The 14,344-nt window shown below is 43.3% G+C and overlaps 1 protein-coding gene across 1 annotated transcript; it reads left to right on the top strand.

Moving 5' to 3' along the window:
- On the top strand, positions 1–13,730 carry RPA2 (replication protein A2). Its single transcript, XM_047792850.1, has 9 exons — positions 1–304; positions 550–656; positions 2,501–2,602; positions 2,732–2,845; positions 6,440–6,514; positions 7,013–7,129; positions 9,937–10,044; positions 10,485–10,579; positions 13,044–13,730. The coding sequence occupies exons 1-9, from the start codon at positions 295–297 to the stop codon at positions 13,126–13,128; spliced, it is 813 nt and encodes a 270-aa protein (XP_047648806.1). The 5' UTR covers positions 1–294; the 3' UTR covers positions 13,129–13,730.
- The last annotated feature ends 614 nt before the right edge of the window (positions 13,731–14,344 follow it).

Genomic DNA, 14,344 nt, shown 5'->3' with positions numbered 1-14,344 from the left:
ATTTTGCCCTAAGTAACGATGGCTGCAGAGGCTTCGGATCTTCCCGGAGCGAAGTGCGCATTCTCCGGAGCTCGGCGCGGGAAGGCGGGAAAAGGCGTGGGATTCTTGAGCATTGATTGGCTGAGGGGAGAAACGCTCTGGACTCTGATTGGCTCCGTCCTTCGCGGGAAGGAGTTTGTGGCTCCAGCGAAAAGTAGATACAGCGCAGCTGCAACAGCGGAGTCCTGAGGGGGTTCGGCTAACCCACTGGACCGGAACCTTCTGGAGCTCTACACTGAGGGAATAGTGACCAAGATGTGGAATAGTAATGATGAGTGGGGCGCCTGATGAGAATCTCAAGAAGGATTTAGCAAGGGGGGGCCCCGGGAAGGCGTGTGGCGGCAGGGGCCGGGCGGGGGCCGGTGATGGGGACGTGCGGGTCGTAGGGAAGGTGGTGGGAAGGTTAGGGAGACTCTGGGAGTGGTTGGGGTGAAGTCTGGGGGGACTTGTGGATTTTTCAGAGGCTTGGAGAGTGGCACAGGTATTAATACTGCTGTTGTTTAAAACCAGGTGGATTTGAAAGCTATAGCAGCTCCTCCTTTGGGGGAGCCGGCGGCTACACACAGTCCCCTGGGGGCTTTGGATCACCGACACCTTCCCAGGCTGAAAAGAAATCTGTAGGTTGCAAGCGCATTTCTTTTTATTTTAACCTCTGCTGAAACTCCTAACGCATCTGTGAGAAAACTTAGGCGGGGAAGGAAGGGTGGTAAACTGGACGTGCTTGTAAGTTTGAAAAATCAAACGTCTCCTAATTTTGCATACATTGTTTCCTTGGCTTTATTTTGAAAGTTACCAATATAACTAATGAAGTAGTCTTGTGGGAAAAACCGAACTTGTATGTGTAGCCTATTTTACATTCTTCACATACTGGAAGTCATTTTTAAATGAAATGTAATGAGGTCATCTGATGAGGTGGAAAGAGCCTGGTCTTTGGAGTCTGGTAGATCTATGTTCCACTATTGCTCTGACACTGCTTGCAGGGTATTATTGGACAATTACAAAACTGGGAATCAGTTTTGCACCCACTAAATGGGATTAATGATACATCTCTTACAAGGTTGTTGTGAGACTAATAACATTACATATAGTTATGCCTGCCCCAGAGTTGCTTTCAATAAATGGCCCCAGGGGTAGTTCCCATTCTGGCGCTGCAGAAATGAATCCAACTAGGATCCATGAGGATGCAGGTTCGATCCCTGGCCTCGCTCAGTGGGTTAAGGATCTGATGTTGCTGTGAGCTGTGGTGTAGGCCATTGGCTATAGCTCCGACTTGACCCCTAGCCTGGGAACCTCCATATGCCGTGGGTACGGCCCTAAAAAGCAAAGCAAAAAAAAAAAAACAAAGAAAAAAAGAAATGTGATCAAGAGCACACTGCTCCTGAGTGGTCGAGCCATAATCTCAGCCCACCAGCTGGCTGCCACCTTTTGTGACATGTGTGCTGGTAGTTGACTGGGCTTACTTTCTACCATCCTGGCAATATTCACCGTTCAAAATTATGCTTCAGCAGTTAGCCCACTGAGCAAGGCCAGAGATTGAACCTGCGTCCTCATGGATGCTAGTCAGATTCATTAACCACTGAGCCATAACGGGAACTCCTGTAATGCATATTCTTCACTCACTATTTTTTCACAGTCAAAATTTTCGTGCTTCAGGGTCCAGCCTAAATTCTCCCTCTTCTTGAAATTGCCAATAAATTTTTCCAAGATCCCACATTCTATAGTGTTTCAAGATCAGGCTTGTTATTTACATTTGTAGCATGTGTTGAGGGCAAATCCTGTTCCATTTTACTCATCTTTATTTCCCCCAAACAAACCCTGGCCAGTGGGAGACAAACATAAGAGTATACATGGTTAGGCTGCTTCTGGATGTGATTTAGGTGTCCTCTTCTGCCCGTCACATCCTGTCCCTTTCCTTTAAGATGTCCCGTGTGGCCAGGCCCTTATCCCATTTTCCTCATACTCACATGGGATTGTCAGAACATCTACCTAAAGCTATATACCTCCAACTTTTTGTTATACTTTAACTTAGAAGAGCTTCAGAGTTCTGTCTTTGCTGGCCATTTCCCAAATTCCTTCCAAATACTATCTCTTCTCATCAGTGATGAAAAGCCAGCTCAAGCTTGCCTTCATCCTAAAGCTGGAGTTGCCTTTTCAGAGTCTGTTCCAGAAGCAGGTCATGTTCCTTATGCTGTCCACACTCTGGCTGACTCATTTTGGTGATCCCTAGTATAGCACAAACTTATCCAGTCATCAGGAGCTTTGGAGTCAGACAGACCTGGTTTTGAAATTTAGAATGTGGCGTTGGAAAACTATATATTGGTTTTCTTCTCTGTGAAGTAGGGACAATGAGGTTTATTTTGAAGATTAGTGTTACAATATCCGTAAAGTGCTGGGCACATAGGAGGTGCTAAGGGACAGTAGCTATTATTTTCTTAATTGAATTTATGCATACTTTTTTCAGAGAGCCCGAGCTCAGCACATTGTACCCTGTACCATATCTCAGCTGCTTTCTGCTACTCTGGTTGATGAAGTGTTCAAAATTGGGAATGTTGAGATTTCACAGGTATGTAAAATAATTTGTGGAAGAGTCACTTAATCATATGAAGAATGAAATAAAACTTACTTCATTTAAAAATAGATTCATGTTGCTTTGGTTTCTAAGAAAACCAAACTTATTTTTCTTCTTGTCTAGGTGACTATTGTGGGGATAATCAGACATGCAGAGAAGGCTGCAACCAACATTGTTTACAAAATAGATGACATGACAGCTGCACCCATGGATGTCCGCCAGTGGGTTGACACAGATGTAAGCAGTTGTGTTTGAATCAGGGTGGGGTTACTTTGGGACTTTGGAGATGTTGAACTTTTTTAGTATCACTTTTTTTTTTTTTTTTTTTGCTTTTCAGGGCCATACCCACGGCATATGGAGGTTCCCAGGCTAGGGGTCCAACCAGAGGTACAGCTGCCAGCCACAGCCACAGCAACACAGGATCTGAGCTGCATCTGCGACCTACACCACAGCTCATAGCAACGCCAGATCCTTAACCCACTGAGCAAGGCCAGGGATCGAACCTGCAACCTCCTGGTTCCTAGTCAGATTTGTTTTGGCTACACCACAACAAGAACTCCTAGTCTCACTTTTTAACAGTGGTCCTCATAAAAATAAAACAAAAACAAGATATCAAAGGCAGAAACCCTAAAATGAAAGACTAATACATTTGATTTCATAAAAATTTTAAATGTTTTAAACTTCCCAAAATAGAATAAACAAAGGGCAAGTGACAGGACACACTAAAACATAGACTCAGAGAATAAGGGTTTTTATGTTGGCACTGTACACCCAGCCCCTAGATCAGTATCAGTACATAGTGGGCCCCAGTAAATACTGTTTAAATGAGAGGGAAATTTTTTTGCAACGTATTACAAACATTTAAAATTTTTAATTAATGAATATTCTTACAAAGAGAAAAGCAGAGTTCTTTTGTGGCCCAGTGGGTTAAGAATCTGCCGTATCACTGCAGCTGCTCTGGTTGCTGCTGTGGCATGGGTTTGATCCCTGGGGCAGGAACTTGCACCTGCCGTGGCCAAAAGAAAAAAGAAAAAAGCTATTGCACCTTGGGAAAATGGGCAAAGAAATGCACAAATATTTATAATAGATGAGATACAGATTGCAACAACAATAAGAAAAGTAGGTTTAATAAACATCGATACCATTTTAAACTTATTAAATCGGCAAAAGAAAAGAAAAAATGGCAATGTCCACTTCTGTTGAGAGCAATAGGCACTTAATTTGTTTTGTTTTGTTTTTTGCCCATGTCAGGTGGAAGTTCCCAGGCCAGGGATCGAATCCATGCCATTGCTGTGACCAGAGTCACAGCAGTGACAACACAATCCTAACCCCCTGAGCCATAAGGGAACCCCAACAGGCACTTAATTTGTCGGGTGATTTGTCAGTGTTTATCTGTGGAAGTGGATACCATCCTTCGTCGATGTTATGAGTATAACCTTTCTCATAAATCAACCAATGATCAAAATCATCCATCACAGAAATGTTGAACCAGCACTCCACAGCTAGAAGTTTACATTAAGGAAATAATTAAAGACACATGCAAAGATTTGGTTGTAAGATTGTTGATGATCACATTATTTATAATAATGGAACACTCAAAGGAATCTCAGTGTTACCAATAGATTATAAATCAAGCCGAGGTATACTTGTAAAATACCGCAGATGATATAGAAATGTATGTATCACCACAAAGAAGTGTTTTACATAAATTGGGGAGAGGAGAAGAGCATGTAAAAGATAGTATCCGGAGTTCCCGTCGTGGCGCAGTGGTTAACAAATCCGACTAGGAACCATGAGGTTGCAGGTTCGGTCCCTGGCCTTGCTCAGTGGGTTAACGATCCGGCGTTGCCATGAGCTGTGGTGTAGGTTGCAGACGCTGCTCGGATCCCGCGTTGCTGTGGCTCTGGCGTAGGCCGGTGGCTACAGCTCCAATTCGACCCCTAACCTGGGAACCTCCATATGCCGTGGGAGCGGCCCAAGAAATGGCAAAAAAGACCAAAGAAAAAAAAAAAGATAGTATCCATTGGGTGGCCTCATTTTTACAAAGAAGCATGTGTGTGAGTATCTGCATAAAAATAGACTGAAAGAAACTATATGCTTTTTACCCATTTTTTTTGTTTTTCTTTTTACCCTTTTTATTTTCCAATTGGAAAGAAGGCTGCTTTTGGTTTTTGATGTTGTTTTTAAAATAAATTCATTGTAGACAATTTGGATAAGTACTTTGTAAGCTATTTTCACTTCAAAAACCACAAGCATCTGTGAAGAATTAACTTGATAGTTATGCTTTCTTTATTTTTTTGTACCCCAGAAAAATACAGGAGAATTTATTCAACAGTTAGTTATTATTGGAGTCCTGATTCTGCACCAGAATGAGAATATATTCCTCCACATGGGCAATAAGCTTTTTTCCATGAGTCACAACTGTTCTTCACAGATAATAAATAGAATTCTTCATTAGCATTTGCAGCTGTATAAAGTATCCCATTATATGAATGTGCACCTTTTGTTGGATATTTAGGCTGTTTGAATGTTTTAGTATTCAAAACTATGCTGTATGGAGTTCCCTGGTGGTGCGTGGATTGTCACTGTATGGAGTTCCCTGGGGTTGTCACTGCTGTAGCTTGGGTTGCTGCTGTGGCACAGAATTGATCCCTGGCCTGAGAATTTGCATAGCATGGCCGTGGCCCCCCTCCAAAAAAAAAAAAAAACTATGCTGTGTTAAATATTCTTTTTGTTGTTGTTTTTGCTATTTCTTGGGCCGCTCCCGCGGCATATGGAGGTTCCCAGGCTAGGGGTCTAATCGGAGCTGCAGCCACTGGCCTACGCCAGAGCCACAGCAACACGGGATCCGAGCCGCATCTGCAACCTACACCACAGCTCACGACAACGCCGGATCGTTAACCCACTGAGCAAGGGCAGGGACCGAACCCGCAACCTCATGGTTCCTAGTCGGATTCGTTAACCACTGCGCCACGATGGGAACTCCTGTGTTAAATATTCTTAAAGCTAAATCTTAATGCATGTTCTTAATTATTTTCTTAATTTTTAAAAGCAGAATTGCTATGCCAATAAATATATCCACCAGAAAGTTGTGTGCCTGGAGTGCCCACTGTGGCACAGTGGAATTGGCAGCATCTCTGCAGCGCCAGGACAGGTTTGACCCCCAACCCTGGCACAGTGGGTTGAAAGATCCAGCACTGCTGCAGCTACAGCGTAGGTCACAACTGCAGCTTGGATCTGATCCCTGGCCCAGGAACTCCATATGCCACAAGTAGGCCAAAAAAGGAAAAAAAAGTTGTGTGCCTGAGAGCACAGAATGGGAGTGCTGTTTCTTTTTTTTAATGATGTGCATAACATAGAACTTGGAACTGGAAATTCCTTTAGAGGGTTTTTTTTTTTCCCCCTGCTTTTTTTTTTTCAGGGCTGCACCCACAGCATATGAAAGTTCCCAGGCTAGGGGTCAAATCAGGGCTACGGCTGCCAGCCTGCACCACAGCCACAGCAACACGGGATCTGAGCCGAATCTGTGACCTGTACCACAGCTCGCGGCAATGCCAGATCCTTAACCCACCTAGTGAGGCCAGGGATCAAACCCACAACCTCATGGTTCCTGTCGTGCTGTGCCACGACAGGAACTCCCGAGATATTTTTATTCTAATTCCTAATGTTATTTTAAAAATTAAATTCTAAGGCAAATTAGTTCGTGCTACATTAGGGTCCTTTAACCCTTACTTTGTAACTTTCTCTTTCTGTACATAACCTAGAAATTTTAAAGAGGCTTGCACCAACATCATTAAAACCTTAGTGATATGTTTGTGTGTTTTCTGCTAGGATGCCAGTGGTGAAAACACTGTGGTTCCTCCAGAAACATATGTGAAAGTAGCTGGTCATCTGAGATCTTTTCAGGTAAAGTCGGGGGCAAAAATGACAGTTTAAAATGTATTTGCATGAAGCAATTTCTGGAGTCATGCTTTAAGTTTGGGATACTTAAATAAACTCCATGTTCAGTGGGAGTTATGTTGGAGTTATTTCATAATTTTTTTCTTCAAAACGAAATAACAGTTTCCCTCAATATAACACTAACAGAAAGATAGAGGAAGAACAAGATCTTAGCCTGCAGTTGCCACTGGTAGGATTCATTAGGTACAGAAGAATAGACACTGGACTAGAGACTAGACTGTGGTTGTATAACCTTGTGTAAGTCATTGGACATCTCTGAGCTAGCTTTGTTTTTTGCTTTTTACTATATTTAATTGACCATACTTGAATTAACTTTGACGTACAATTTTTCAGTATGTAACATGTTTTCCTCATTTAGTAAAATGTTACAACCAAGAATAGAGCCACGATGTTTGGCTAGCATGTGCTCATCCTTCGTTCACATTTTTCTCTTTATTTTCATAGAACAAGAAAAGCCTGGTCGCTTTTAAGATCATGCCCCTGGAGGATATGAATGAATTCACCACACATATTCTAGAAGTAGTCAATGCACACATGCTGCTGAACAAGTCTAACAGCCAGGTGAGCCGCTTCACTCTCTTCATTTTTTTCTCTTCCCCAGAAGACCATGGACCACTCTGTGCTCTAGCTTTGATGTCCTTGACATTTTGAAGATTGAGCCAGAAGAAAAGCGTCATTCATTCCTCAAAATTCTTCTTCATAAGCTTTACCATATTATTTTATTCCATACGAAACACTCATGTGCCTCTCAAAATTCCACATTCCCCTGACCCACTGGCTTGGAAGACTGAGGCCAAGACGGCCTTCAGGTGTAGACACAGTTACAGGCTGAGCTCTTAGCTTCAGGGTTGTTGGTCCATATTCAGAGAAAAACCCCAATTAAGACAGCATTTTGCTGCTTTCCTTCCAATCTATTGGCTAAACAAGAAATTTTATGCACCATTATTTTGTTCCTGAAACTATATTTCTTGGTTCCTATTGAAATTTCTCAACATTATTTTCTGTCATATGAACTCAGTTTGGCAAGTCCATCCATGAACACACAAAGGATTTGTTGATTCTCCTATTAGGGTGCCCTTAAATGATTCTGGCTACAGTAGGAGGGACTAGAGAAGTGATGAGCTGTTGCGTCCTAGTCTGTGCCAAGCACGTTGCTATGTACTAGGGATATGGAGATAAACGCATTCACTTTATTGGGCCTAGTATATGCCAATCATTATTCTAAGCCCTTGGGGTAGTTTCTGTTGTGGCTCAGCAGGTTAAGAATCTGACTAGTATCCATGAGGATGCAGGTTCGATCCCTGGCCTCGCTCAATGGGTTAAAAGATCCAGCATTGCTATGAGCTGTGGTGTAGGTCGCAGACATGGCTCAGATCCAGCAGCATCTGTGAATGGCACGCAGTCCGTGCATTGAAAAGGGTGGTCAAGATTAAAATGCAGATTTCGATGTCTCGTTGTAGTGGGTCTTGAATGTCCAGGAGTTATACATTATTTTCACAGGCAGGGGGAGCCAGCTGAAAGCTTTTAGGTAGAGAAGAGACATGACCAGAAGTTATTACTTGGTAGCAATGAGGAGGGTTGATTGGAATAGGAGAGATTAGCCCCTGGGACTAGTCCGGAGACCAGGGGTGATGAGGCTAGACTTGAGCTATGCTGAAGGTTGTGTTACTAGGCTGTGGTGGAGTTCCTATTGTGGCTCAGTGAGTTCAGAACCCAACGAGTATCCATGAGGATGTGGATTCGATCCCTGACATTGCTCAGTGGGTTAAGGATCTGGCATTGCTGCAAGCTGCAGTGTAGATTGCGGATGTGATTCAGATCTGGTGTGGCTCTGGCTCCACAACTCGACCCCTAGTCTGGGAACTTCCGTATGCCATTGGTGTGGCCCTAAAAAGACAAAAAAAAAATAAAAATAGGTTGTCTGACAGACTGTGGAAGGTGACCAAATGGAGACTTAGATGGCTGAGGTCTGCAGGACTGGGTTCAGGTTTACTAACTGAGATTGAATATAGCAGGGCGAGCACATTTGGGGAGGAGAGTAGTGAACTCTTGGAAGTATGTGAATTATCTGGATGGAGGTCTTCAGCAAATGGTTGGGAACAAAAATTTGTAGCCTAGGAGGACTGGGATGAAATCCTGAGAGAGCGATCAGCCTTTTGGGAGGTCGGTAGCAAAGGCTGAGAAGGGCTGCTGAGGAGGTACAGTTTGAGAATTAACTGGAGAATGAGAAGAATATGGGATCAAGAAGCCTACGGAGGGATATGTTTCAAGCGGAGTGTGATCAACAGTGTCTGCTTTGGAGAGGTCAGGGGTCACCAGGACTGAAAGGGGCTGCTGGGTGTGTTGGTTAAAAAGCATTGGTGACTAGGAGTTCCTGTCGTGGCTCAGTGGTTAATGAACCCGACTAGGAACCATGAGGTTGCGGGTTTGATCCCTGGCCTTGCTCAGTGGGTTAAGGATCCAGCGTTGCCGTGAGCTGTGGTGTAGTTTGCAGACGCAGCTTGGATCCCGCGTTGCTGTGGCTCTGGCATAGGCTGGTGGCTACAGCTCCGGGCCCTAGAAAAGGCAAAAAGATGAAAAAAAAAGGCATTGGTGACTGGTGAGAATGATTTCAAAGGTGTATTTGGTGAGAATCCAAACAGTGTTGGGAAATGAAAACAGTGACTAGAGTCTTTTTTTTTTTTTAAAGTTTGGTGGTTAAAAAAAAGAAGAGAGTGAGGAGAACCATGTCTCTTTTTCTCTCCCTGTGATACATCATGCCTAGTTGACACAGTAAATGCTTGCATCATTGAGCATCAAAGACAGACACCACTTGGACTTCCTGTCATGGTGCAGCAGAAAGGAATTCGACCATGAGGTTGCGGTTCGATCCCTGGCCTCACTCAGTGGGTTAAGGATCCGGCGTTGCCATGAGCCGTGGTGTAGGTCACGGACGTGGCTCAGATCTGATGTTGCTGTGGCTGTGGTGTAGGCCAGCAGCTGTAGCTCCGATTAGACCCCTAGGCTGGGAACCTCCGTATGCCACAGGTGCCCCCAGGCCCCACAAAAAGATAGATACCACTCTAGAAAATCTCCAGGTGATTTTCTTCTTCTCAGTGCTGTTTTTCCTCTGGTTCCCCTCACATCACAAAGAAGAGGAGGAACCAGAAGTATCTTTCTCTCTGATATGATATTCTTCAGAGGCTGATGTTACCTCGCTTGGAAGTACTCATTAAATAACAGCTATCCTTTCCAATGTAAGCAATTGTTATTGGGAAAACTCTGCTTAAATTGTTTATTGTTAAGCACTTATTAAGCTGTTTGAAAAAGCAAGGACCGTGTTTAAATTGGCAAATTTGCTAATATTGTAAATTTATTTCTTAATCCAGCTCCTAGCAGGGAGAGTACCTGTCAGCAATCCAGGAATGGGTGAAGTTGGGAGCTTTGGTGGGAATAGCTTCATGCCAGCAAATGGCCTCACTGTGGCCCAGAACCAGGTAAACACCTGAGTATCTTTAAAAATGTAAGACACAGGGAGTTCCTGTTGTGGCGCCCTGGTTAACTAGGAATCACGAGGTTGCAGGTTCAATCCCTGGCCTCGCTCAGTGGGTTGAGGATCAGCCATGAGCTGTGGTGTAGGTCGCAGACATGGCTCGGATCTGGCATTGCTGTGGCTCTGGCATAGGCCGGTGGCTATAGCTCTAATTAGACCCCTAGCCTGGGAACTTCCATGTGCCATGGGAGTGGCCCTAGGGAAAAAATAAATAAATAAATAAAAAGTCAGCAGGAAAAAAAAAGTAAGACACGGAAAATCATAAAATGTGTTACTTCCTTCTTGGTGCTAAGGCTAAGTACTCCTTCTTATAAAGGGACTCTGGTTTACACAGGGAAGCTAATTCAAAGTAGTTGCCAAAATCTTTCTGATTTGAATCTTTAGGTGCTGAATTTAATTAAGGCTTGTCCCCGGCCTGAAGGACTGAACTTTCAGGATCTCAAGAACCAGCTCCAACACATGAGTGTAGCCTCGATCAAGTGAGTATTTGGTTTGTGTGAGCTAGGGCTCTGGAATTGTACCCATTTCCCTTCAGCAGGGTTTCCTGGCAAGGAGAAGTGAGTTAAAAAACAAAAAACAAAACCTGTTGACGGACAAAAGAGAAGTTGCCCAGCCAAGGAAAACTAGAAGAAGGACTCACAGAGATGATGCTACCCATCACTTCACTCATTTATTTTTTTCATTCCATGAATACTAAGTCCCATGATGTGCAGGGGACATAAGTTTGAGCAAAAATTGACGTGATACCTCTTGTGGAGTTTAGTCTGGAGGAATGAATTCAGGTGTGTGGTCACATTGGCATTACTGCCCCGCTGTGGAGAATGTACATCATGCTATCTGGACCTGAAGCAATTCAACAATTTTTCCAGCATCCTTGTCCTGATAACCCGTTAGACAAGCAGCTTCCTAAGTCCAATGAACTAATCAAACAAACCAAGTACTATGGTATTTATGATAGCTGTTACTACGAATCAGTTGACATTCTAGTTCTCAATGGAAAAGAATGCTCAGGTCTAATTGCATTATCTGTCCTATAAATGAGGTTAACAATTCTTAGAGTTACTGTGATGATAAGGTGCAAAATGGCTGTCACACAGTAGGTGCTCTGTAAATCGTTAATGTTACTCAGTGTGTTAACTGACGCTGATCTTGAGGGTCTTAAAAGGATTTGAAGGTGTCATACCTTTTCTTTCCTTCCCGCAACTTTATATCCCAGAGGGAAATTAGAAGGTCAGTGGATGGCCGAGAAGCTATTTTTTATATTTTTTTAAATTTTTTATTTCTTTTTTTTTATTTTTTATTACTCAAATGAATTTATCACATCTGTAGTTTTATAATGATCATAACAATCTGATTTCACAGAATTTCCATCCCACAGCCCAAGCACATCCCCCCACCCCCCAAACTGTCTCCTCTGGAGACCTTAAGTTTTTCAATGTCTGTGAGTCAGCATCTGTTCTGCAAAGAAGTTCAGTCTGTCCTTTTTTCAGATTCCACATGTCAGTGAAAGCATTTGATGTTGGTGTCTCATTGTATGGCTGACTTCACTTAGCGTGATAGTTTCTAGGTCCATCCATGTTGCAAAAAATGCTGGTATTTCGTTCTTTTTAATGGCTGAGTAATATTCCGTTGTGTATATGTACCACATCTTCTTGATCCACTCCTCTGTCAATGGACATTTAGGTTGTTTCCATGTCTTGGCTGTTGCAAATAGTGCTGCAGTGAACATCGGAGTACATGTGTCTTTGCGAGTCGTGGTTTTCTCTGGGTAGATGCCCAGGAGTGGGATTGCTGGATCAAATGGTAGTTCTATGTTTAGTTTTCTGAGGAATCTCCATACTGCTTTCCACAGTGGTTGCACCAATTTACAATCCCACCAACAGTGTACTAGGGTTCCTTTTTCTCTACACCCTTTCCAGTACTTATTGTTTGTAGACTTTTTGATGATGGCCATTCTGGCTGGTGTAAGGTGGTACCTCAGAGTGGTTTAATTTTTTATTTCTTTCTTTATTTTTTGTCTTTTCAGAGCCGCACCTGCGGCATGTGGAGGTTCCCAGGCTAGGGGTCTAATCGGAGCTGCAGCCACCGGCCTATGCCAGAGCCACAGCAATGCGGGATCCCAGCCGTGTCTGTGACCCACACCACAGCTCACGGCAACGCCAGATCCTTAACCCACTGAGCAAGGCCAGGGATCGAACCCACAACCTCATGGTTTCTAGTCGGATTCATTTCTGCTGCACCACAACAGGAACTCTGAAGCTTTTTTTTTTTTAATTTTTTAAAAAATTTTTATTTATTTATTTATTTATTTTGTCTTTTTGCTATTTCTTGGGCCGCTCCCGAGGCATATGGATGTTCCCAGGCGAGGGGTCCAATCGGAGCTGTAGCCACCGGCCTATGCCAGAGCCACAGCAACGTGGGATCCGAGCCGCGTCTGCAACCTATACCACAGCTCACGGCAACGCCAGATCGTTAACCCACTGAGCAAGGGCAGGGACCGAACCCGCAACCTCATGGTTCCTAGTCGGATTCGTTAACCACTGCACCACCACGGGAACTCCTGAAGCTATTTTTTTTTAAATAGCTGTTTATACTAGGAGATATTACTGCAAGCTGAACTACAGCTTTAGATCCTGGTTTCAGTTTGCTTAGACTGGTATTGAAATGAGATCCTATTATCTTGTCTTTACACAGTTTGCGAGAAAAATCCATTGTAGCCCTAAAAACCTTTGCTTCCATGGATTACCTTGGTTTTGCAATTTTACTGGCATTTTTCTGTGCAAGAGCTTTTTGTGAGCAAAATGGCTACAAACTCTTCTCAGCCAAGATAGCAAGTAGGGAGATGAGTCACGTTTACATATTCGTCCATATAGTCACGTTTACATATTCGTCCATATCCAAAAGGCAGTTTCCTTTCTTCAGCATTTGTTTTTTTCCTTCTAGGCAAGCCGTGGATTTTCTAAGCAACGAGGGACACATCTATTCAACTGTGGATGATGATCATTTTAAATCCACAGATGCAGAATAACCGGATCTAACCGGGTACCTGAGATATTTTCCAGCTGGACCTATTTTCGCAATCTGTTGTCTCCAGCTGTGCGTATGTTTGGCAAGTTGACTCTAGGAAGTAAATTTCCTGTATAAAAGGTCTCAACTGACATCCTTTTGAAACTTACTCCTCTTCTGTTTTTTGAAGCTCAAAGGGATATAAATGAGGGCAGACTTTCTTAAAGATATTACAACTTAGTTACAGCATCAGGTCAGATGGGATTGGAAGAGGGAGGATCCCAGAGAGTTGGGTGGTGTTACTTAAATAATACGCAGGAGTTTGTGTTCCTAAATTGTTTCCTGTTGAGAGAAGATGAGCAGGACTAAGGACCGTCAGCAGAGGTAGCCAAGAGGCCCAATAACTTCTGCCTGTTTCTGTTCCCCGCTTTGATTGTGTGTTGTTACTTTTAGAACTGCACTTTCATCTTGTCATAATAATTGCTGCCACAAATGTGTTTTTTTTAAACATAAGGTTCTTGAGTGGTGACTTCGTGGGGCAGAATAAAGGACGATGTGTTACCCTGTTTTGTACAAAATAAGTGCATTTATGTGTTTAATAAAATAGTTCTATTATTGCGGTAACTTGTAAAAACATTATTTTTACACTGCTGTAATTAATTCTGTATCATCGCAACTAAGTCTTTTTTTTTTTGTCTTTTGTCTTTTTAGGGCTGTACCTGTGGCACATGGTGGTTCCCAGGCTAGGGGTCTAATGGAAGCTACAGCTGCCAGACTATGCCACAGCCACAGCAACGTGGGATCCAAGCCACGTCTGCAACCTGCATCACAGCTCATGGCAACGCTGGATCCTTAACCCTAGGAATCAAACCTGCAACCTCATGGTTCCTAGTCAGAGTCATTTCCACTGTCTTTGTTCTAGGGATCTCAATCTGTTACATGGGCCTGTTTGACAGGGAGGAGTCTGCAAGTCTGGATTCGGCTGGGTTGTGCTGATTTTTTGTCCTTTTATTATTTTTTATTTATTTATTTTTGCTTTTTAGGGCCACACCCACGACGCATGGAAGTTTCCAGGCAAGGGGTCAAATTGCAGTTATAGAGTTCCCATTGTGGCACAGTGGTTAATGAATCCAACTAGGAACCATGAGGTTGCGGGTTCGATCCCTGGTCTTGCTCAGTGGGTTAAGGATCCCCTATTGCCACAGTTGTGGCATAGTCACCATGAGCTGTGGTGTAGG

This window comes from Phacochoerus africanus, chromosome 8 (genome assembly GCF_016906955.1).
Source record: "Phacochoerus africanus isolate WHEZ1 chromosome 8, ROS_Pafr_v1, whole genome shotgun sequence".
NCBI classification, from domain to species: domain Eukaryota; kingdom Metazoa; phylum Chordata; class Mammalia; order Artiodactyla; family Suidae; genus Phacochoerus; species Phacochoerus africanus.
Note: the sequence above shows the minus strand (reverse complement) of the source record. Positions and strands in the feature narration are given on the sequence as shown.